Genomic DNA, 25664 nt, shown 5'->3' with positions numbered 1-25664 from the left:
AACACCCCGAAAAACATCAGATGCTTCCACTCGACTACAACCACAATTGGTTATGGGCGGTGGTCTTGGAGAGAGGGCACAATTGGGTATGGGTGGTGGTCTTGGAGAGAGGGCATAATTGGGTATGGGCGGTGGTCTTGGAGAGAGGGCACAATTGGGTATGGGTGGTGGTCTTGGAGAGAGGGCACAATTGGGTATGGACGGTGGTCTTGGAGAGAGGGCACAATTGGGTATGGACGGTGGTCTTGGAGAGGGCACAATTGGGTATGGGTGGTGGTCTTGGAGAGAGGGCACAATTGGGTATGGGTGGTGGTCTTGGAGAGGGCACAATTGGGTATGGACGGTGGTCTTGGAGAGAGGGCACAATTGGGTATGGGTGGTGGTCTTGGAGAGGGCACAATTGGGTATGGACGGTGGTCTTGGAGAGAGGGCACAATTGGGTATGGGCGGTGGTTTTGGAGAGAGGGCACAAGTGGGTATGGGCGGTGGTTTTGGAGAGGGCATAATTGGGTATGCGGTGGTTTTGGAGAGAGGGCACAATTGGGTATGGGCGGTGGTCTTGAAGAGAGGGCACAATTGGGTATGTGCGGTGGTTTTGGAGACAGGGCACAATTGGGTATGTGCGGTGGTTTTGGAGAGAGGGCACAATTGGGTATGGGCGGTGGTCTTGAAGAGAGGGCACAATTGGGTATGTGCGGTGGTCTTGAAGAGAGGGCACAATTGGGTATGTGCGGTGGTCTTGGAGAGAGGGGGCCCCAGTTCTGACTTCTCCTATCTCCTTTGCATAGTGAGCAAGGTGGGTGGGAAGTGCCCCAATGGTCTAGGTATTGGGGGCCCATTTTGACTTTTACTATGGGGTCCATGTCCGGTAGCGTATATACAGTATAGGCAAGGGAGGCCTCTATATACACTAACGGGCATGGACTGTGCTACATGTGTATTTCTTTTCACAGGATGCGACTGTCATCCTCAAGGCTCCACATCTAGATTCTGTGACCCCATAACGGGGCAATGCCCATGCCACGGCAATGTAGCGGGCCGACAGTGTGACCAGTGCTTGCCCGGTCAGTGGGGCTTCCCTCATTGCAAGCCTTGCCAATGCAACGGGCACGCTGAAGAATGTGACTCGAAGACTGGAACCTGCATCGGATGTAGGGATTTCACAAGTGGCCGGCACTGTGATAAGTAAGTCGTGAGCTAATCGGCAGTATTCACCGCCATTTATAACAATGACCGTCACAAATCCTTCCACTGCAGTACTACCTTTCGCCACCGTTCAAGTAAACACTTTCCATAGAAACTAGTGCAACAGCGCCCCCCTCCACCACTGACTATAACGCTATAACTGTGGAACAAATTAATTCCTAATGAAGAAACACACTTACGGTATAAGATCACATTCAGAAATTTGGGCTTAATGACGTTTCTTTCAGGTGTTTGGATGGTTATTACGGAGATCCGATTCTTGGATCTGGCCAACAATGTCGCCCCTGCCCTTGTCCTGGGTATCCTGGCACTCAGAATTACCACGGCAGCTCTTGCTACGCTGACCGGGAGTCCGGACACATCGTTTGCCTCTGTGCGCCTGGCTATACAGGTAAGAGGGGTGAATAATCTAAGGGCTGAGAGAGGAGCCAGATTCCCCATACGCAGCTCCATCCGGATCCCACAGGGGAAGAACATTCACCCCAAATAGTGAATCGGACCCCACAAATCTACATCCTGTACACAGAAGTCGATTAAGTCTAAAAATCAGATCCAGATATGTCTCTTCCCATGTATCACATAACTGGTGCCGGCCTCTCCGCTGCGCCAGAGGCTTCCATTATCCTTCAATCCGCAATAATATTTATTAACCTCTTAAAGGGGTTGTCCAGGGAAAAAACAAATGGTTAAAAAAAATGAAGGAAGCCACATTCAGCTCCAGTTGCGGCTGTCGGAGGTAGGAGCTGACTGTATGGCACAGCCGGCATCCGTTTCTCTACACCCGACATGCGCTATACATGCACAACGTATGTCGGGGTTAAAAAAAACAATTTCTCTGCCGTATTTCCATCAGTTTTCTTGGTAACTTGTTGGGGTCTACACGACTTTTTGATCACGGGTCTAACTCCTGATGATATCCGTATGAATCTTGGCGATCAGGTTCGCGGTGTGATCGCTGCTCCCCTGGATACTTTGGGAATCCTGACCAAGATGGAGGAGAGTGCCGGCCCTGCCAGTGCAACAACAACATCGACCCCAGCGACCCAGACGCCTGTGACTCCCGGACGGGCATGTGCCTGAAATGCCTGTACAACACGGACGGACATCACTGCGGAGAGTGCAAGGCCGGCTACTTTGGGAGCGCCATCCTGCGCAACTGCCGCCGTATGTAGTCAGATGACAGCGAAGACGTTCTGTATCCCTTGTGCCGTATTATTACCTGGACTGTACGTTTTCCTTCATTACAGGTTGTACGTGCAATGACCTGGGCACGCTGCAGTCTCACTGCTCCAAAGACACCTGCTACTGCGACCGGGTGACCGGACATTGCCCCTGCCGAGCAAACGTGGTCGGTAAGAACTGCGACCAATGTGCAAATAACTTCTGGAACTTCGGAGCTGATTTGGGCTGTGAGTCTTGTGCCTGTGTTCCCAGCCATTCCTTGAGACAGGACTGCAATGTGGTGAGTCTCTATGGCACCTGACATCTTCTCTGATCAGCCATTTACTTTTCTTCTCCATTCAGCCCAGACCACCATAAATACTTCTTCCAATAGTAATTTGTGCACACAGCACTGTCACCTTTTCTCATCTCATACAGTAGCAATGTTCCCACCTCTCTCGCCCTGTTGCCACCGCGAATAGTGGGGTCCTATCACCGATACCTATTGTCCATGACCCGACACAGGAGGCGCAATACAGTCACGACATTTGCACCCTTTATTTAGTCTGGGAAGTACAAGTACATCCAGATCCTTCTCTGCAAGTGACTCTCCTAGTTTTACTCCTCCTAGAACATATGATGTCTGCATATTATAAAGTTATTATCATAACTTTACATTTCTACAAATTAAACCTCATCTGCCACGTTGATGCCCAAACACTCAGCGTGTCCAGGTCAGTCTGTAATTTCTGAATATTCTCCATAGACTGCACTATAGTGCATAATGTCATTTGCAAAACTAGAAATAACCCTATTAATCCCATCTTCTATATCATTAATAAGCTGAATAACCGAGGAGCCAGCACTGAACCTTGAGAGTCACCAGTGATAACCGGAGCCCATCCAGACTAGCAGTCCTTCACCACAACTCACAACTCTCTGGGCGCGGGATCACCATGGTCCCATCCTCATCCTGTAGTTATGCCTCGTCCAGGAATACGATCAGTGACAGGCAGCTCCCCCTAGTGGTGACTGCAGGACCCCAGGAGATCATCATATAAATCAATCACTCTGCAGGAGATCTGACTCTCTCTACTGGGCCTGTTCAAGTGCTATAAAATATACTAAAGAGTAGTGAAACTTTTGAAAACTTTTTTTTATATAAATACATTTTTCTTGGCCTTTCAGATTGGTGGGGTCCCGATCTTGAGACGCCCCAGCAATCGCTCAAAAGACCTCTGAGACGTGTGCAGCTCAGGATGTCTGAACAGACTTTCGGATGAACCCGTACTCCGCTCCGTGTGTTCTTGCCTCCTGAGCTGTGGACTTCACGCTGTCTTTATGAGTGATTGGTTGGGGTCTCCAAATTGGGGCCCCCCATTATTCTGTTGGGAATTAAAGAGCCCCCCCCCCCCAAAAAAAAAAAGAAAAATTTTTCAAAAGTTTAGCTACCTTTGAAGAAATGAATCGACGAAAAAAATGTTGAAGGTATTTATTTCCTTATTTACTAGATGTATGTTCTGACTGCGTTGTCTCCTCCAGTACACAGGGCAGTGTCACTGTCGGCCAGGGTTTGGAGGAAGGATCTGCTCTCACTGCCAAGAAAATTACTGGGGAGATCCACAGATCAGATGTGAAGGTATGACAACTGCCGGGGGGGGGGGATTAACCAGCGAAACCTCGGGAGGTGAGAGACTGTCGCTTCCTCGGCTGTTTGCCTGGTATTGGCAGCCTGTCCTATTCTAGATGCACGATGCACCATCGGTCTGCGTCACTAGCCCCTCTCACCTTCTGGATGACCCTTTAAACCCTAATCTGACTAATGACAACCATCCCAACATGCTCAGATTCTCTCTCTTTCCTCCATAGCTTGTAACTGTGACTCCTACAGCTCTGAGATCCAGCAGTGCGACCACCTGACCGGCGTCTGCCGATGTCGAGAAGGGTTCACTGGGCGACGGTGCGACCAATGTGCCCGGGGCTTCCGGGATAACTTCCCCAGGTGCTCGGCCTGTCACCAGTGCTTCTATCAATGGGACAGTATAATCGCCGGGCTCCAGAACCAGCTCCGTGCGATCCAGAAGAAGGTGTCTGACCTACAGGAGGGTGGAGAAGCTCCGGAGATCAGCAACAGCCTGATCCGAGAACTGGACGACAAGCTGAGGATCGTCAAACAGATCATCGGAGATGGCGGCATGGAGGGGATGCGCATGCTGGAGCAGATGAACAAACTGGTCAACAAAATAAGGTGCCACTTACTAATATAGATAATGATTCAATGCCTCACCGTTTTCAAGATTTCTGCTTGCTGTCACTGAGAGGAACATTTTTTAGGTTAGGTTAATTACCTGTACAAGCTTAAACGGATCTGATTTTACAGTAGAAGCTGTATACATTAGTAAACAGGTATCGTAGACTGGATGAGGCTGACAGACTTACTCTGAAAATCTATGTCATAAACATGGTATTATACTTTAAGAAAATGTAACCGTAATCTCCATCCACCTAGTCTCCATCCACCTAGTCTCATTGGCAACTCCTCAGAGTCCCTCCTCCCTGGTGCTGAATCTCCGCCCACCTAGTCTGATTGACAACTCCTCAGAGTCCCTCCTCCCTGGTGCTGAATCTCCGCCCACCTAGTCTGATTGACAACTCCTCAGAGTCCCTCCTCCCTGGTGCTGAATCTCCGCCCACCTAGCCTGATTGACAGCTTCAAAGTGTCTCTTCTGCTACTGAATTTCAGCTCACCTAGCTTGACTTATGGGTCTCCAAAGTCTCTCCTCACCGTTTCTGAATCTCTATCCAACCTGCAGACAAGTATCAAAGGTCCTGGATACCGCAGACACGTAGCAGAAGTTCTGAAGACCGGTAGACAGGTAGAAGAGGTCATGGAAACTGCAGAAAGATAGCAGCGGTACTAGAAGCCGCAGGCAGACAGGAGACATCCTAAAGACTGCAGACAGGTGGCAGCAGTCCTGGAGACTGCAGACAGGTAGCAGAGGTCCTGGAGACTGCAGACAGGTAGCAGAGGTCCTGGAGACTGCAGACAGGTAGCAGAGGTCCTGGAGACTGCAGACAGGTAGCAGAGGTAATAGAAGCCACAGACAGACAGGAGACGTCCTGAAGGTTGCAGACAGGTAGCAGAGGTCCTGGAAGACCAGGAATAGGTCATAGTGCACCAACAAACTAAGAGGCTTAATACCAATACACAGGTGAGTGCCTTAGTAGGCCTTAAATAGATAATCACATGGGGCACACCGGGCTACTTGCAAAGCCAGATGTGGAGCACAAGTAATTTTAGTAAACTGGGGTAAAGGCAGCAGAGACTGGACCAGGGACAGGTGTGTAACAAGCTCCTCCACGTCCCTCTTCTGACTTGCTGTTGAATCTCTGCCCACCTAGCCTTACTGACAGCTCCTCAATGTCCCTCCTCCCTGCTGCTGAGATCCAAGATGGCTCAGTACAAGCTGCAGGTGTCAGTCAGGCTGCTTGGGCAGAGGCTGAATAATGAGCTGTCTAGCTCTTTAGCTCAGGGGTGGGGAAGCTCAGGCCCGAGTGCTGTTTACGACCTTCGATGACCTTTTATCCAGCCCGCAGGCAGATTCCCGGGGACCGCAGTGCTTGGGCCGGCAGCTGTATTTTGATGGCTGCTGGTTCTTTACTTTCTTCTCCTCTGTGAGCATAGACAAGCATTGTTCATCACTGAGCACTGGGGCGCATGCAGTGAAGCATTTACGTCCTGAGACACCAGTGCAGCGTTAGGACGTCCTCTGTGGGCAGAATTAGTGCGCAATTTGTATGGTCCCCGAAGGATGGTGTACATACCCAAATGGCCCTTGGCAGAAAAAACGTTCCCCACCCCTGCTTTAGCTGGACTAGTAAAATGCTGCAGATACATTGGTGCAAAGTCTGAGGGAAAGAGAAACATATGTATCACTGATATATTTACAATTCAGATTACCTGGGCTGGATACACTGTAGCAAACCCTCAGTGGGAGAAGTATTATGTTTATATGGGGTTTTGGGTGTGAATAAAAATGTCACCCAATCACTAACAGCAAGTAAAGATCTCCCTGATACGCCTGAGTAACTTCTTTTTATATCTTTATAGCTGTTAGAACTCTACTTGCCTAATACAGAGCTGCAAACACCCTGCATAGGGTTGAATGGTTAAATACCTGCAGCCACCACCAGGGGGAGCTCAGGTGCTTATGACCTTGAACTCACCATTGTACAGGAGGCTCCCTCTAGTGGTGACTGCAGGTATTTCATCCTTTAACTTGTTTATGCTGCAGATTTGGAGCTCTGCATCACAAAAACTCACCATATCGTGAAGTTATTATATAATTGATGGCCATTCACTTCACCGTTGTTGTGAAGTTTTCTTTTCATCTTTCCAAGTTTAATACTGTGAGGTCACCATCAGTCATTCTCTCTGGGACTGCGAGGCGCAGTATGACATTAGGACAGATTTAAATTTAGACATCCAGTGTTTATAATGGCCGAGAGCAGCGGTGCTATTTATGGCGGAGTGTTTTATGACGAAGGGTCTTTAATGCTTTATTTTCTAGGACGGAGGTGGCTCAGCTTTCCTATCAGCTCCATTCCCAGGAGAAAAAAATGAATGATACTCAGAGCAAAGACAGAAAGCAAAAAGGAAAACTGGAGAAGCTGACCCTGGACCTGATCCTGGTCAATGACACCGTGCACATACTGAAAACGCAGATCGAGGCCATAGCAGCCTCAGGCTTCAATGGTAAAGTCACGGCATGAGTGTGTCGGGGGTGTTCTGTGGCTGCGGTACTGATGGCCTAGCCTTAGAATATCAGATCAGACCCATCATTCTCTGGATCCTATGTACAACGGCCTTCACCTTTCCCTAGTCAAACATTTCTCTGTTATTTCAGGCAATCGTCTCCCAAAAAAAGTTTTATTGTATAACAAAAAAAAAAATCTGGTGAGAAAGACAAAGTTCTTTCTGGTCCTTTTCGAGCCATTGACCAACGCAGAGATTAATCTGACATTGGAGATTATTTCTGCTATCGAGTCTTTCTAGATTTCTTCATTATCTTCTAAGAAATGATAGACTTGTTCTGCCAAAATAAATGTAAGGTTCTGCCAACAGAGTCCCCAGAGACGGCTCAACCAACAAGAGAAAGAGTCAGGCCATTATTCTGTCCTAGAGAACCTGATTCCAGAGAAATGTCACTTACGGGGCTGCTTGCTGCAGTTTTTATAAAATCACAGTTTTCTCTAACAGTTCTCGGAATGTTGAGCTTTGTATAACCCCGCCCCCACCACTGATTGGCTGCTTCCCCTATGAACAGTGTACATAGAATGCTGCCAATCAGTGATGGGGGCGGGGTTACACAAAGCAGGACTACATGGCATGACACCCCTAGTCCTGTAGTGATAATCTGCTGATAAACACCGATTTTACTGAATCAACAACAAGCAGCCCAGTAAGTGACACATCGCTGGAATCAGGGTCTCTGCCCCTACATCATGCTGCTCCAATTACACAGCAGAAACCTGCTGATTTATTTTAAAGGGTATTTAATAAAGACTAGAGACTTTACTTCTCCTCCAAAAGGAAGAGACATAAGGAAGACATAATGTGGTCTTAATCATTAGTTAATATTATGTACAAGGCACATGAGCTTTCACAGTTTTTTTACTGAACCAATAACTTCTGACTGGGGTATAATTTTGCATTTTGCAGAGTCGTATGGCAGCATATTGAGGTCCTACTTACAGTCTACAGATGCCGAGCAGCTGGTCAATGGTTCTGTATCTGGAGACGACAGCCCCGTGCACCAATCCAGACAGATACGGCTGGAGACAGAGAGGCTTCTGAAGGAGAACCTGGATAGCTACCGCAGAAACATGACCGCCCAGAAGACATCCCTCAAAGAAATTCAGAAGAAGGTTAAGGATCTAAATGTCGCCAAGATCAATGAGAAGGTAATGAGGGCTGACGGATGGGCGGCTGCATGGTCCATAGCGGTGGATTTACAGAAACACAAAATGAATGACCCAGGACCATAATACATTGTTTTTAGGTTCTTCTTCCTTAGCTCGTCCTCCTGGTGCTTCACAAATGGTGTGCAGACTAGTCAACTCTTCCGTCAGATTTTATGGCTTTCTTTCAAAGGATATAAAGGGTACTTGCAGTCTTAGAAAACTTTCATAAGTATTTATCTGTGGGGGTCCGACAATCCATAAAACGAAGGACCAGGATTGCTCAGTTGGGTACAGCTCTTCTCCCCGAGACTAAAAATGGTCTTTTGATTGAACCCATCTTCAGTCTCAGCTGAGCGCTAATACCCCTCTCTTTTAGTGATCAGTGGGGGTCTCATCAGCTGGATGCCCACCGATCAAAACCTTTGATTTCACTGTTTTTTCGGTCGCAACTGCACTTTTCCAAAAGCTGGAAATTTAGGCAACACTAAGCCAGATCCAGAAACGATTCATTTCTGGTAGGACATGTTCTAATAGCCTTGTGAATGGCCAAAAGGCTTGTGTCCTAATTAGTCTCATGACTAAAGTTTGGGCATCTCCATTTTGGCAGATTTGTGGTGCTCCTGGTGATAAATCCTGTGACGACTCTCCATGTGGAGGAGCAAACTGCAGAGATGATCAAGGCCTAAGGAAATGTGGTGGAGAAAATTGTAATGGAGCAGTGCCTATCTCCGCCAAGGCCCTACTATCTGCGCAGAATGTGAAGCAAGACCTGGAAAACTTGGGGAATCAACTTGGTGACATCTCTGAGAAGGTACGTGGGGTCCAATAGTCATATGGAGCCATGGATGGTAGCATTGTGTGCTGATGACCAGTGCTTTAGGTGCTCCTGACTGGTATTGACCGTATGTCTCGTAGATTCATGTGGTCCAGGGAATTGCACAGGAGGCAAAGGAACAAAGTGAGTCCACACTGAGCAAAGCCAAGGACGCAAAGAGACGAATCGAGGACTCCACCGAAAAACTGAGAGCTTTTATTGGCAAGATTAAAGACTTCCTGACCGGTAAGAATGCAGCTTTAGGAGGCAGGTTGTTTCATCTCTACTGGGATACCAAAATAGTAAAAGTTGATGGAAGAGGGCGTCCAAACTCAATTTTTAGCTTACAATTCAATTCTTATCTACAGAGGAAGGAGCCGACCCGGAGAGCATCGAGCAAGTGGCCAGGAAAGTGCTGAACATCTCTCTTCCCGCCACTTCCGGAGATATTGCCACACTACTCACCCAAATCAAGGAGACCATCGGGAACCTCAGCAGGGTGGATGTGGTCCTCAATACAACTTCTGAGGGGCTGGCCTCAGCCAAAGCCCTCCTAGATGAAGCCAATGAAGCCCGGTAAGTGATGGGAGTGGTGGTTTACTCCTTGATTGCTTAATGTATTCAGTGGGACAACCCCTTTAACAAAAGGGTCCCCATTGTTTAGTTTTTACTATGTCATGTGACATCTCTAGGGAATCTCCTTTTTAAAGGGCTTTTCCTAGGGTCAGAAATATAATCAGTAAATTATTTTCCTAAAGCCGTAAGTTATGTTATAACAGGTCCGACCGCTGGAACCCCAGTGATCACAGGAAAGGAGCCCGGAAAGGCCTGTGCTGCATTATAAAGTGGGGGTGCGCATGCTTCACCAATTCCATTCATTGTCTATTGGACTGCCGGAAATAGTGGAGTGCTGTACTCGGGCTTCCCCAACAGTCCCATAGAGAATGACTGGAGCGGAGGTCGAGCAAGTGCAGCAAGACCAGGTTCTGCAGAGCCCATGTATTTGGACCCCAAGCAATCAGTAAGTTATCTCATATCCAATGGTTAGGGAATAACTTTCAACCTTGAGAAAATCGCTTAAAAGTGTAGTAGCACCAAGCCATTGATTGGCTGCAGTGGTCACATGTGGTGAGGTGGCACATTATCGCTACTGCAGTCAATTAAACAGGTACCTGCAAAAAGGAGCGACAGTCGGACATACCAGGTGAGGACCTCATTATTTTAATCCCATTTTCCCCTTGCCGAGCCAATTTTTGTCTGATCCCATAAAACCCCTTTAACTCGCTGTCTATGCAGAGCGCTGTAAGACAACACAATAGCCATCCTATTTACATTAAGCTACAATTTTTCCAGCAGGGAAAGGGTTAATTTGACCCTCTGGGTGTTTTTTTTTTTTTTAATAAGCTGTTTACCCCCTGAATGTACTAGAGAATTAACCCTGAAGTCCCTGGTACTCAGTCAGCACGGCCGGGCAGACATTCCAGATGTGTCTGTACAAGACCCGTGGCCTCCTATAGTGCAAACCGCTTATTATTCCCCAGATGTGACGCGTGCTGCCCCCGACAGGATGAGAGCAGATCCTGCAGTTCCCACTGTGCAGCCCTATAGTTTGTCATTGCGATTCCCTCCAAAACAAGAGGAAAAATCACATTTCCTTTCCCCGTTAGGATTCCTGCCACTATAGCCCTAATCGCTGGACTGAGGGGTCTGGTGCTCGTCTGCCTGATCTCAGAAATACCAGTTGCTGCCCCATCACTTATTCGGTAACATGTCGGGCTGTTCCCAAACCAAATTTTGAGCCCCCCCACTCTGAGGACCCCACAGTCTCTGCAAACAGCCAATAGCTCATAGTATATACGTTCATCCTGCTTTCCCAGATCCTGAACAGCAGATCTGCGGTTTCTGTAGAGATTCATCACCTGAATATACCCCTCAGGGAAACCATTAATATTGCCACAAGGCGGAATGTGAGGCGCCGCTATCACACGAGCTCAGTGTATGTGCCGCCTCATATCTGTCCTCCTCCGCACAGGGAACGGGCTGAGGAGGTGAGCGGGAACATCACCGAGGCCAAAATCCTTCTAGACGCCGCCGGGGACAAAGCGAAGTCCGCAGAGAAAGCTGTAAATGATTCCAGGCAGATGGTCAACCGGCTGAAGAAGAACGTAGAAAAAGTGAGGACCTGATATCTGTCTATTGTTCCGTCTACATCCATCTCTATCCTCCCGAGCCGCAGTTCTCTTGCAGACAGCAGCAGGTTTTCATCCCTGATTTCTCTGCATATATTTGTTATTGCTCCTATGCATTAAAAATAATAATAATGTTTTATGTACACAGCTCCTATGCATATCTATGTGTCTCCATGGTTACAATCACGCAGTGTTTCCTTCCTTCTGCCGCCTATAGGATAGTGGGAGGTGAGGAGCGAGAGCAGCTCGTGACTGCGGACTGTGACCTGTTCTGTGTTTTTGCTTCCAGTCCGTGAATACGATGGCCGCAGTGGAGGAGAAGGAGATGCTCATCATGAATCGCTTGGGAGACCTGTCAAAGAAAGTGGAAGAATTAATAAAGAAGGTTGAGTCCAACAGGGATCTGGCTACCGAGGCCAGCGAGAAGGCTACCAGAGCCTTCACAGCCACCGACGGACTCGAAGAGGTACAAAACCAATTTACACCGGATCAAAATGTAACTCTGTGAACCCTTTGTTTTCTCCATCATCACGATCTCGAGAAGATGCATCAGATTGTCTTCTCTAGTCACATCCAGAGCTGCAATCTCTGCTCAGCCTCAAGACTAATCATCTGGTCACAGCCCTCTCATGCACTGAGCACTGGGTGAGGGCCTCTGCTCAGAAAACGGTGCAGCTTTGGATGTGAATGGAGTCAAGTTACCCAATAAGGGTAGAAAGTTCTTATATTGTGACAAATACAAGTCATTTACAGATCCCAAAGGGTTAAATTACTTGTGTAGCGGGGTAATAGGTCAGATAGTGGGTAAAGATAAACCTGTCCTCCCAGACTACTTGATGCCCCATGTCGTACCTATGGCGCCGCTATACAGAATGTCGGGCATGTGGCGGTACAGTTTGGCTCCACAGACTTGTACAGAGTCGTAAGAAACTCGATGAGCCAAACCTTTAACTGAGGATAAGAAAACATGGCTGCTTTATTCATAAGAGAACAGCGCCTCCCCTGTCCACAGCTTGTCTGGTATTGCTGCTCAGCTCCATTGAAGTGAATGGGACTGACCTGTAATGGCGATAATGTCCTGTGGACAGGGGCGGCGCAGTTTTCAGGAAGAAAGTAGCCATGCATTTTCAAATCTCGGACAATGCTCATAGCCAAAGGGACAGAAAAGTCATCTACTCCATTGGGGTCCAAACCGGACCTCCACCGCTGAGAAGTTAGGAGTCTGGCCTGAGGTTGTGACAGTCGCACATCATTTTTTTTTTCTTACTTTTTCATTACAACATTTTAGGAAATGGATGAAGTAAAAAAGAAATATAAGGAGCTGAAGGACAAGGTTGGCGGAGCGGACACGTCATCGGAGACAGCCATGCAGAAAGTGAAGCGAATCACAGACGAAGCTCAGGACTTATTAAAGAAAGCTACTGACGCAAAGGCCAAGCTGGATGGTCAGTGACCACCAGACCTCGTAGTAACAGCCCCCCCATCATGTATCATTGAGGCCCCAACGGCTCCCTTTATACACCTAGCGTCACGGTTTTATAACGACCGAGAGGAGCCAGAAGACAGCAGCATCTGATATTTTGTACTCCTGCACTGATTAGAACCAGTTCACCTTCATATTAGACAGTGCAGGTTTCTGCTAGCAGTGCATGGGTTAATCTGTTCAGTTGACAGCTCCTGGAGATTTTCTGCTTTTATGCTCTCAGCTGTTCAGTGTTGGTCACTCTCCTCTGCTATATTTACTGGCCTCTGGCAAGCAAGCGTTGCCAGAGTTAGTTCTATACTGCCTGGTTCGGGAACTGAAGGTGTTGGTTGTTTGAGGTGTTTTGGAGTGTTGTTTAGGAGACTGTTGTGTGGTGATTTGTCTGTGGGCGTATCCTCATCCTTTCCTTTTTGTTTTTTCCTCCCCCCTCCCTTTACTTCACGGTGTTCCACTCTGTTTGTGAATGCATATTTGTATGATTGGTATTTTCATTTATCCCTGTACGTCTCCCTTGTTAGTCTGGTTTTGTGTATTCATATACACTTCAACTCCCCATTTCCTTGAGTGAGGGAGGGGACAAATAAGGGCTGATTAAGGAGCTCATTAAGGCAAGTGGCCCTTACGTCCTCACCATCAGAAGTAATACAGGGAGCAGGGATAGCAAGTTTGCCCTTAGCTTTAGGGATAGGGAAGGACCCCAGAGCCCCAGGATATCTTGCTACTGTGCCATGACATAAAATTAGGCCATCATACACACTGGCGCCGATGCTGGCTATAGTCGGGGGTCCCAGCGGTCGGGGCCCCAATGATCTAGAAATTATCACCTATCTTGTGAATAGCTGAAAATGTCTTCTTGCCGGATTAACCCTTAATGTGAAACACAATCACTTTATGAGATGGAAAAACTCCTTTAAGGTTGTCTTCTAGAATAATCCAGTGTATACTTGTGCTCAAAAGTTTACACACCCTGGCAGAATATTTGCTTTCTAGGCCTTTTTTCAGAGAATATGAATGATAACACAAACTTTTTCTCCACTCATGGTTAGTGGTTGGGTGAAGCCATTTATTGTCAAACTACTGTGTTTTCTCTTCTTAAATCATAATGACAACCCAAAACATTCAAATGACCCTGATCAAAAGTTCACATACCCCATTTCTAAATATCGAGTATTTCCCCCCCCCCCCCCCCTAACATCAATGACAGCTTGAAGTCTTTTGTGGTAGTTGTGGATGAGGTTCTTTATTTTCTCAGATGGTAAAGCTGCTCACTCTTCTTGGCAAAAAGCCTCCAGTTCCTGTAAATTCCTGGGCTGTCTAGCATGAACTTCATGCTTGAGATCTAGCCTGAGTGGCTCAATGATATTGAGGTCAGGAGATTGAGATGGCCACTCTGGAACCTTCACTTTGTTCTGCTGTAGCCAATGGCAGGTTGACTTGGCCTTGTGTTTTGGATCGTTGTCATGTTGGAACGTCCAAGTACATCCCATGCGCAGCTTCCGGGCTGATTGCAAATTTGCCTCCAGTATTTGCTGATAAAGTGCTGCATTCATCTTTCCTTCAACTTTGACAAAGTTTCCTGTGCCTTTGTAGCTCATACATCCCCAAAACATCAGCGATCCACCTCCGTGCTTTACAGTAGGAATGGTGTTCCTCTCATCATAGGCCTTGTTGACCTCTCTCCAAATGTAAGGTTTATGGTTGTGGCCAAAAAGTTCAATTTTGGTCTCATCACTCCAAATTACCTTGTTCCAGAAGTTTTGAGGCTTGTCTCTGTGCTGTTTTGCGTATTGTAGCCGAGATACTTTGTGGCATTTACGCAGTAATGACTTTCTTCTGGCGACTCGACCATGCAGCCCATTTTTCTTCAAGTGCCTCCTTATTATGCATCTGGAAACACCAACACCGCTAGTTTTCAGAGAGTTCAGTATTTCAGCTGATGTTATTTGTGGGTTTTTCTTTGCATCCCAAACAATTTTCCTGGCAGTAGAGGACAAAACTTTTGTTGGTCTACCTGACCGTGGTTTTGTTTTTATAGAGCCCCTGATTTTCATTTGTTAATCATAGTTTGAATGCTCCTGACTGGCATTATCAATTCCTTGGATATCGTTTTGTATCCCTTTCCTTTTTCATACAGTTCAGCTACCTTTTCCTGTAGATCCATTGACAATTCTTTTGCTTTCCCCATCACTCACAATCCAAAAATGTCAGTGGCTGGATGAAAGATGCAAGAGTCTGTCTGGATCCCAGAAAATCACTCAGCCTTTATGCACACACACTGATTACAAGCAAACAGGTCACATGTGAGGATGTTACCTTTAGTAGCCATTCAAACCCATTTGTGCCAACTTCTGTGCATGTTATCAGGCCAAAATCACCAGGGGATGTGAACTTTTGGTCAGGGTCATTTGGATGTTTTGGGTTGTCAATAAATGGCTTCACCCAACCACTAACCATGAGTGGAGAAAAAGTTTTGGTGTTATCATTCATATTCTCTGAAAAAAAGACAAGAAAGCAAAAATTCTGCTGGGGTATGTAAACTTTTGAGCATAACTGTACATGCTATACCCAGTCTCCATATCACCCAACTGAAGTCTTAGTAGGACCCAAGACCACAGACGACCATGACAGTAATTAGCTACGAAGAGCGTCTCTTACTCCAGAGGACCCGGCGCATTTAAGTGTTACACAGGCATCTAGTGATTTCAGTAGTACCTCATTTGTCCTATGGAGGCGCTGCCAAGTGTGACAGATCACCAGTAATCCTCGTAGCTGGACACTATTGCGGGGGGGGTAAAAAGTGGAGAACCCCTTTAACTTGAAGGAACTATGGCAAATGTAGTGATCTTATCGACTTTACTTTTTATTTCAGGTCTTGACGAAAGGTTTAAATCCAATGAAGAAGAGATCAGGTTGAAAATATCAGAACTTGAGAAGCTGGAGAATAAAACGACTGGTCTGCTGGAGCACATCCGAGAAAGATCCATCGTCTACTCCACTTGTTAACAACAACTCCAATCAGTCACATTACTATCCCCCCCTCAGAGGACGTGCTCTCACAGGAACATCATTGATAGTCTCAGTTATGTCTGGAAAAGCTGGGTGCCTACCAATATGGCCACCATAATCACTCACATGGGGGCTGGCACCCATATTTCCCAATAATATATGTCCTCCTTTCCTTCTTACTATATAACTAGGTGCAGTTGTTATCCTGGAGTTTGGAAAAGTTAGGTGACAACTCGGGGAGCGATAATTGTGGCCATATTGGTTGTCACCCAGCTTTCCTAAAACCTGACGAAACAGAAAATGTTAGAATGGAGGAAAGAAAGGATGAGGCCCAGATTATAACCCTGTACACGGGTTATAGGCCTACCACAGACACTGGCGAACAGTATGGAGGGTGTAACACCAGAACAAGCTTCCCATGTCACTTTGAAACGGACACGACCACACCGAACCTGACGACAATCCTGTGTATTAGGAGGGTCCGAACCTCGGTTTGTATACGGTCATGTGGATGTATTAAAACAAATAATGCAAAACTTCTTCTCGCTGTTTTGTGTCATTTTCTAAAAATTATCTGAACTTTTAATAATTTTCATATTACATCTACTGGGGAGAGCGGCTACAAGGAGACTCTGGAGGACTCGACATATCAGATGTTACATAGACCGCTTATTCATAGGAATAGGAACCATGTAATACCTTACTTCTCCTGTGGGGGAGCTGCAGGGAATTGTACACGTGCTGTTGGTTTTGCTATACAGCTGACTCTCCTAGTAAAGAATAAAAAACTAGGAAACATGAGCAGTGAATAAACCACACACACAAATACATACCAGCAGTGAATAATCCGCACACATAAATATATACCAGCAGTGGATAATCTACACACATAAATATATACCAGCAGTGAATAAACCACACACATATATACCAGCAGTGAATAAACCACACACATATATACCAGCAGTGAATAAACTACACACACAAATATATACCAGCAGTGAATAAACCACACACACAAATACATACCAGCAGCAGTGGATAATCTACACACATAAATATATACCAGCAGTGAATAAACCACACACAAATATATACCAGCAGTTAATAAACCACACACAAATACATACCAGCAGTGAATAAACCACACACACAAATATATACCAGCAGTGAATAAACCACACACACAAATACCAGCAGTGAATAAACCACACACACAAATATATACCAGCAGTGAATAATCTGCACACAAATATATACCAGCAGTGAATAAACCACACACACATATATACCAGCAGTGAATAATCTACACACATAAATATATACCAGCAGTGAATAAACCACACACACAAATATATACCAGCAGTGAATAATCTGCACACATAAATATATACCAGCAGTGAATAAACCACACACAAATACATACCAGCAGTGAATAAATCACACACACAAATATATACCAGCAGTGAATAATCCGCACACATAAATATATACCAGCAGTGAATAATCCGCACACAAATACATACCAGCAGTGAATAAACCGCACACACAAATATATACCAGCAGTGAATAATCTGCACACATAAATATATACAAGCAGTGAATAATCCGCACACATAAATATATACAAGCAGTGAATAATCCGCATACATAAATATATACCAGCAGTGAATAATCTGCACACATAAATATATACAAGCAGTGAATAATCCGCACACATAAATATATACAAGCAGTGAATAATCCGCATACATAAATATATACCAGCAGTGAATAATACGCACACACAAATATATACCAGCAGTGAATAATCCGCACACAAATATTTATCAGCAGTGAATGAACCACACATAAATATATACCAGTGGTCACTGGCACGGTATATGAGGGGAGAAAGGTGTCACTGCGCATAATGGCGTCAGTGATATGAAACCAGAGTATTCTCCAGCACACTACGTGTTGTGAGGGTTGAAGTAAGGTTGCATAGATGGGCTGGTTTTATGTGGACACCTAGAGAGTGGGTGGGAAGATGTCCACCTTAACTCCACCTGCAGTCGGCACAGCCGTGTGCCTACAGGTCCTGTGTGATGTCAGTCATGGTCTGGGTTTAAAAAGCTGGCCTTCAGAGGAAGTCTGGGTGTTGTGGTTTGGAGAGGAAGACTCCAAACAGTGGCTCCAGGTGGAGCGGAAGACACACGGGGTGTGAGCAGGGAATCCCTCAGACATGCAGACTAAGGCCACATGCACACATCCAGTATTTGGTAACATAGTAACATAGTTTTGAAGGCTGAAGGAAGACCTTATGTCCATCTAGTTCAGCCTATTTTTAGTGCAGCTGTTCTGCATTGTTGATCCTGGGGAAAGCAAAAAACCCACAGAGTAGAAGCCAATTTTCTCCATAGGGAAAAAAAATTCCTTCCCCTAAGCTGGGTCAACCATCTACCTATATTATTATGTTATTCATAACCTTCTATACTGTTACTCACAAGAAAAGCCTCCATTCCTTTCTTACATTCATTCAGTGAGTTGGCCATCACCACTTCCTCAGGAAGAGAATTCCAGAGCCTCACTGCTCTTACCGTGAAGAACCCTCTTCTATGCTGGTGCAGAAATTGTCTTTCCTCCAAACGAAGAGAATGCCCCCTTGTTCTTGTCACAGTCCTTGGTACAAACAGTTCATTGGAGAGATCTCTGTATTGCCCTCTGATATACTTGTACATACAGTGGGGCAAAAAAGTATTTAGTCAGTCAGCAATAGTGCAAGTTCCACCACTTAAAAAGATGAGAGGCGTCTGTAATTTGCATCATAGGTAGACCTCAACTATGGGAGACAAACTGAGAAAAAAAAATCCAGAAAATCACATTGTCTGGTTTTTTTTCATTTTACTTGCATATTATGGTGGAAAATAAGTATTTGGTCAGAAACAAGCAATCAAGATTTCTGGCTCTCACAGACCTGTAACTTCTTCTTTAAGAGTCTCCTCTTTCCTCCACTCATTACCTGTAGTAATGGCACCTGTTTAAACTTGTTATCAGTATAAAAAGACACCTGTGCACACCCTCAAACAGTCTGACTCCAAACTCCACTATGGTGAAGACCAAAGAGCTGTCAAAGGACACCAGAAACAAAATTGTAGCCCTGCACCAGGCTGGGAAGACTGAATCTGCAATAGCCAACCAGCTTGGAGTGAAGAAATCAACTGTGGGAGCAATAATTAGAAAATGGAAGACATACAAGACCACTGATAATCTCCCTCGATCTGGTGCTCCACGCAAAATCCCACCCCGTGGGGTCAGAATGATCACAAGAACGGTGAGCAAAAATCCCAGAACCACGCGGGGGGACCCAGTGAATGAACTGCAGAGAGCTGGGACCAATGTAACAAGACCTACCATAAGTAACACACTACGCCACCATGGACTCAGATCCTGCAGTGCCAGACGTGTCCCACTGCTTAAGCCTGTACATGTCCGGGCCCGTCTGAAGTTTGCTAGAGAGCATTTGGATGATCCAGAGGAGTTTTGGGAGAATGTCCTATGGTCTGATGAAACCAAACTGGAACTGTTTGGTAGAAACACAACTTGTCGTGTTTGGAGGAAAAAGAATACTGAGTTGCATCCATCAAACACCATACCTACTGTAAAGCATGGTGGTGGAAACATCATGCTTTGGGGCTGTTTCTCTGCAAAGGGGCCAGGACGACTGATCCGGGTACATGAAAGAATGAATGGGGCCATGTATCGTGAGATTTTGAGTGCAAACCTCCTTCCATCAGCAAGGGCATTGAAGATGAAACGTGGCTGGGTCTTTCATCATGACAATGATCCAAAGCACACCGCCAGGGCAACGAAGGAGTGGCTTCGTAAGAAGCATTTCAAGGTCCTGGAGTGGCCTAGCCAGTCTCCAGATCTCAACCCTATAGAAAACCTTTGGAGGGAGTTGAAAGTCCGTGTTGCCAAGCGAAAAGCCAAAAACATCACTGCTCTAGAGGAGATCTGCATGGAGGAATGGGCCAACATACCAACAACAGTGTGTGGCAACCTTGTGAAGACTTACAGAAAACGTTTGACCTCTGTCATTGCCAACAAAGGATATATCACAAAGTATTGAGATGAAATTTTGTTTCTGACCAAATACTTATTTTCCACCATAATATGCAAATAAAATGAAAAAAAAACAGACAATGTGATTTTCTGGATTTTTTTTTCTCAGTTTGTCTCCCATAGTTGAGGTCTACCTATGATGTAAATTACAGACGCCTCTCATCTTTTTAAGTGGTGGAACTTGCACTATTGCTGACTGACTAAATACTTTTTTGCCCCACTGTATATATTAGGTCTCCCCTAAGTCTTCTCTTTTCTAGGTAAATAGACCTAATTTTGATAACCTTTCTGGGTATTGTAGTGAACCAACTCCATTTATCATTTTAGTAGCCCGCCTTTGAACCCTTTCAAGTTCAGTAATGTCTTTCTTGAGCACCGGCGTCCAAAATTGCATACAATCCTCCAAGTGTGGTCTGACGAGTGATTTGTACAGAGGGAGAATTATGTTTTCATCTCGTGTCCCCAGACCTCTTCTAATGCATCCCATGACCCTATTTGCTTTGGTGGCAGCTGCCTGACACTGGGCACTCCAATGTAGCTTCTTATTGACTAAGATGCCTAAGTCTTTTTCCATGTCTGATTTCCCCAGCAGTTTCCTATTTAGTAAGTAATTGTAGCATCTGTTTCTCCTTCCCATGTGCATAACCTTACACTTATCTGTGTTAAACCTCATTTGCCATTTTTCAGCCCAATTCTCCAATTTACTCAAATCTGTCTGTAGTTGCAAACTGTCCTCCTTTGTGTTAACTACCTTACATAGTTTTGTATCATCTGCAAATACTGATATTTTACTGTGTAAGCCATCCACTAGATCATTAATAAATATATTAAATAGTAGGGGGCCCAATACAGACCCCTGTGGTCCCCCACTAGTAACCCTGGCCCAATATGAGGATGCCCCATTAATAACCCCTCTTTGTTTTCTATCACTAAGCCAGCTCCCTACCCATCTACACACATTTTCCCCTAGCCCAAGCTTTCTCATCTTACTGACCAATCTTTTATGTGGGACAGTGTCAAATGCTTTAGAGAAGTCGAGATAAATGACATCCAATGATTCTCCTTGGTCCATTTGAGATCTCACATCCTCATAGAAGCTGATCAGGTTAGTCTGACAGGAGCGATCCTTCATAAATCCATGTTGATATGGAGTTAAACATTTATTAACATTCAGATATTCCATAATGGTATGCCTTAGAAACCCTTCAAAAATTTTACCCACAGCAGATGTTAAGCTTACCGGCCTATAGTTTCCAGGTTCCCTTTTACACCCCTTTTTGAATATTGGTACCACATTTGCTTGCCGAGTTTTTTTGCCCCAGTATTTGTAAGCCAAAACCAGGAGTGGGTGAAGAATGCAGAAGTGGCTCTAAGGTTTCCATTATGCTTTTCCTCTGAACAATCCACTCCTGGTTTTGGCTTACAAACACTGGGGTAAAAAACTCACCAAATACTCAGTGTGTGCACATGGCCTTAGTGATAGTTATCTTTGTTATTTTGCCATTATGCCAGAAAGGCCACGTTTACTTTGCTGAACCTTGCTATGGTTTATGCTGTTCCCCCAATAAACCAGGAGGTGATTTACCACAAGAAGTGTTCACACAAATATACAGTAGGGGAATCAGTATTTGATCCCTTGCTGATTTTGTAAGTTTGCCCACTGACAAAGACATGAACAGTCTATAATTTTAGGGGTAGGTTAATTGGTAGGGAATCAAATACTTATTTCTCACTGAAAAATGCAAATAAATTTCTTTAATTTATACAATGTGATTTTTCTGGATTTCATTTTGATATTCTATCTCAATGTTAAAATGAACCTACCCTTAATATTATAGACTGTTCATGTCTTTGTCAGTGGGCAAACTTACAAAATCAGCAAGGGATCAAATAATTATTTCCTTCACTGTATACCAGCAGTGAATAATCCACACAAATAACTCTATACCATGTCACGAAGTGTCTGTACGTGATTAGGGAAAGGGGCCCTGAACCGTTCCTAGGGATGCGGCTCTAAGTATCACTGCTCCTAAAGGTACTTCTAAAGGTGAGGAGGTTTGGGCCACCAGACTTACTGTTCTCCCGCTATTCCCTAAACTGTCCCCTCCTCCCCCCAGGAGGCCTGGGACAGAAATGCTAGAGTATCAAGACATATAAGACAGACAGGGATAACAGAAAGCAACAAACATTCACCAAAGGTACACATGTACAGTTGTGGCCAAAAGTATTGACACCCCTGCAATTCTGTCAGATAATACTCAGTTTCTTCCTGAAAATGATTGCAAACACAAATTCTTTGGTATTATCTTCATTTAATTTGTCTTAAAGGGAATGTGCCATCCCAAAAAAAAATTTTCAGCAATTGAAAAAATGTAAAGAATTAGTGTTTACATTTTCTTAAAAAAATATTATCATTTGTTTTTAATTTTGTAAAATATGAAAAATAATTTTAAAAAGTTTGGCATTTCCACTTGTTAACACTAGGGGGAGCAGCTACTGAAGTTTGGCACAAAAACCTAGTGTACAACTAGCTCACATTACTGTCCTGCAGTAATTATGGGCGTACAGTGTCCATGATTGATTTTGATATATGATCATGCCCTAAAATGGACACTGTATGGGCGGAGTCTGCTGACATGGGTGTGGTGTCACTCCTCTCCTCCCCTACTGGGTGTTTGCTAAGGGAAAAGAGAGGATGACATTTAGGAACACAGTGAGCAGCCATTTTGATGGGGCCTGCAAAGTTACTCACTGTCTTTTCATGTAAAGTCTGGATCAGAACAGGTCATCAATCAGCAGAAACGTTTCCTGGATTTCTGTGGAGCAGACAAGAAGACGGTCCATCCATGTGTATAAAACACAGCGCTCTATGTACAATCCCTGGCACCGAACAGGGCGCCCCCCACAGACCAGCACACTGCTCTCCTGAAATACTCTGTGCTGCTGTCACCCTGCTCCTTCCTCCATATATCAGGCCCCTGTCGCCTCGCTTTCACACATCGCCAGGACAGGATCTGAGGAGAGGAATGGGGTCTTCGGTCACCGAGGATGGCAGGCAGCAAGGATTCTGGAAGGAGGGTGGCAGCAGCACAGAGTATTTCAGGAGAGCAGTGCGCTGGTCTATGGGGGGCACACAGAGAGATATATGGTAGAGGGAGCAGAGTGACAGCAGCACAAAGTATTTCAGGAGAGCAGTGTGCTGGTCTATGGGGGCACACAGAGAGATATATGGTAGAGGGAGCAGAGTGACAGCAGCACAGAGTATTTCAGGAGAGCAGTGTGCTGGTCTATGGGGGGCACAGAGGGAGATATATGGTAGAGGGAGCAGAGTGACAGCAGCACACAGTATTTCAGGAGAGCAGTGTGCTGGTCTATGGGGGGCACAGAGAGATATATGGGGGAGGAGCAGGGAGACAGCAGCACAGAGTATTTCAGGAGAGCAGTGCGCTGGTCTATGGGGGGCACAGAGAGATATATGGGGGAGGAGCAGGGTGACAGCAGCACAGAGTATTTCAGGAGAGCAGTGTGCTGGTCTATGGGGGGCACACAGAGATATATGGTAGAAGGAGCAGAGTGACAGCAGCACACAGTATTTCAGGAGAGTAGTGTGCTGGTCTATGGGGGGCACAGAGAGAGATATATGGGGGAGGAGCAGGGTGACAGCAGCACAGAGTATTTCAGGAGAGCAGTGCGCTGGTCTATGGGGGCACACAGAGATATATGGGGAGGAGCAGGGTGACAGCAGCACAGAGTATTTCAGGACAGCAGTGTGCTGGTCTATGGGGGGCACAGAGAGAGATATATGGGGGAGGGAGCAGGGTGACAGCAGCACAGAGTATTTCAGGAGAGCAGTGTGCTGGTCTATGGGGGGCACAGAGAGATATATGGGGGAGGAGCAGAGAGACAGCAGCACAGAAATCCAGGAAACATTTCTGCTGATTGATGGCCTGTTCTGATCCAGACTTTGCATGCAAAGACCCCATTCCCCTCCTTAGATCCTGTCCTGGCGATGTGTGAAAGCGAGGCGACAGGCGCAGTCCGGGGTGACGCTGGGAAGCAGGCTGGGGGGGAATGGAGCCATACAGTAATGATAAAAATGAGACCCCTCTCTTCAGCTGCCTCCCCAGCCCTCCCCTGACTGCACCTATTACCCCTGACCCGTGTGCAGGTGCTTAGTCAGAACCACCCTAGAATGGGTCCCCTTTTAGCAGATCACAAATAATACCGCCATATACTTCACACACAATGCCGCCATATAGATCATACATAATACCACCATGTAGATCACACATAAAACCAGCAGGGTGACAGCAGCACAGAGTATTTCAGGAGAGCAGTATCACACGGCAGAGAATTAGATACACGGCTCAGCAGACAGTATCACACAAGAGAGGATTAGATACAAGGCTCAGCAGACAGTATCACACAGGATAGGATTAGATACACGGTTCAGCAGTCAGTATCACACAGGATAGGATTAGATACACGGTTCAGCAGTCAGTATCACACAGGAGAGGATTAGATACACGGCTCAGCAGTCAGTATCACACAGGAGAGGATTAGATACACGGCTCAGCAGACTATCACACAGGATAGGATTAGATACACGGTTCAGCAGTCAGTATCACACAGGGAGGATTAGATACACGGCTCAGCAGTCAGTATCACACAGGGGAGGATTAGATACACGGCTCAGCAGACAGTATCACACAGGATAGGATTAGATACACGGTTCAGCAGTCAGTATCACACAGGGAGGATTAGATACACGGCTCAGCAGTCAGTATCACACAGGGGAGGATTAGATACACGGCTCAGCAGACAGTATCACACAGGATAGGATTAGATACACGGTTCAGCAGTCAGTATCACACTGGGGAGGATTAGATACACGGCTCAGCAGACAGTATCACAGGCTAGGATTAGATACACTGCTCAGCAGTCAGTATCACACAGGATAGGATTAGATACACGGCTCAGCAGGCAGAATCACACAGGATAGGATTAGATACACGGCTCAGCAGGCAGTATCACAGATATGCTCACACTGGTGTAACCGCCCCCCCCATACACTAGACTATGGGCTGTATATGTCACTGTCACTATAAAAGCAAAGGTGTCAGATTACCGGAGATCACTGGGGCTGTGAGTGAGGAGGCGGAGACAGAGCAGGAGGACAGTGGAGCTGGAGCAGGAAGCACAGTGCAGAAAGTCGAGCTCAGCAGATAGCACTGGGCTACAGTAAAATGGCGCCCAGCCACACCTACAGCAGTGAATGGTGCAGCCCACAGGGGTGTGCCCAGTTCACTGCTAATGAGGCTGCATGGTGGGGTCGGGAGCCGACCGCAGTCTCCTATGTCCAGGGACGGCCATATTTGCAGACTGTATGAGTCCTCCACAGATCTGCAAATCAAGATGTCAGCGCCCAGTGGCTACATTAAAACATTATTACAAACAAACCATAAATCCTAGTTACTACATTTGCTTTAACAACATGTTTTGTTACTTACTCTTTTTTTTGCAAATTATATAAAATTGCGGCACCTTCCCTTTAAATGAAAAAACACAAAAAGAATTGTCCTAAAGCCAAATTGGATATAATTCCACACCAAACATAAAAAAGAGGGTGGACAAAAGTATTGGCACTGTTCGAAAAATCCTGTGATGCTTCTCTAATTTGTGTAATTAACAGCACCTGTAACTTACCTGTGGCACCTAACAGGTGTTGGCAATAACT

General features: G+C 45.7%; 1 protein-coding gene and 1 long non-coding RNA gene across 5 annotated transcripts in view; one reads left to right on the top strand and one right to left on the bottom strand.

Annotated features, from left to right (window-relative positions):
* Positions 1 to 16362, top strand: part of LOC141084729 (laminin subunit beta-1-like) — a 69772-nt gene extending 53410 nt beyond the window's left edge. For all 4 annotated transcript variants that reach the window (XM_073569602.1, XM_073569605.1, XM_073569604.1 and 1 more), the window contains exons 21-35: positions 954 to 1185; positions 1434 to 1597; positions 2146 to 2370; positions 2454 to 2668; positions 3910 to 4006; positions 4237 to 4615; positions 6939 to 7123; positions 8090 to 8331; positions 8939 to 9142; positions 9247 to 9391; positions 9514 to 9721; positions 11178 to 11319; positions 11624 to 11800; positions 12623 to 12779; positions 15687 to 16362. In XM_073569602.1, coding sequence (XP_073425703.1) covers positions 954 to 1185; positions 1434 to 1597; positions 2146 to 2370; positions 2454 to 2668; positions 3910 to 4006; positions 4237 to 4615; positions 6939 to 7123; positions 8090 to 8331; positions 8939 to 9142; positions 9247 to 9391; positions 9514 to 9721; positions 11178 to 11319; positions 11624 to 11800; positions 12623 to 12779; positions 15687 to 15820 — 2906 coding nt within the window. In that variant the 3' untranslated portion in view covers positions 15821 to 16362. The remainder of the gene's footprint in view (positions 1 to 953; positions 1186 to 1433; positions 1598 to 2145; positions 2371 to 2453; positions 2669 to 3909; positions 4007 to 4236; positions 4616 to 6938; positions 7124 to 8089; positions 8332 to 8938; positions 9143 to 9246; positions 9392 to 9513; positions 9722 to 11177; positions 11320 to 11623; positions 11801 to 12622; positions 12780 to 15686) is intronic.
* Positions 9340 to 25395, bottom strand: LOC141084733 (uncharacterized). The gene is made up of 2 exons (XR_012231097.1): positions 25056 to 25395; positions 9340 to 11686 (listed from the first exon to the last, which is right to left on the bottom strand). It is a non-coding gene; the product is annotated as an uncharacterized lncRNA (long non-coding RNA).
* Between the last annotated feature and the right edge of the window lie 269 nt (positions 25396 to 25664).

This window comes from Dendrobates tinctorius, unplaced genomic scaffold (assembly GCF_039654945.1).
Source record: "Dendrobates tinctorius isolate UK_male_01 unplaced genomic scaffold, ASM3965494v1 ptg000027l, whole genome shotgun sequence".
In the NCBI taxonomy this organism is placed as follows: domain Eukaryota; kingdom Metazoa; phylum Chordata; class Amphibia; order Anura; family Dendrobatidae; genus Dendrobates; species Dendrobates tinctorius.
Note: the sequence above shows the minus strand (reverse complement) of the source record. Positions and strands in the feature narration are given on the sequence as shown.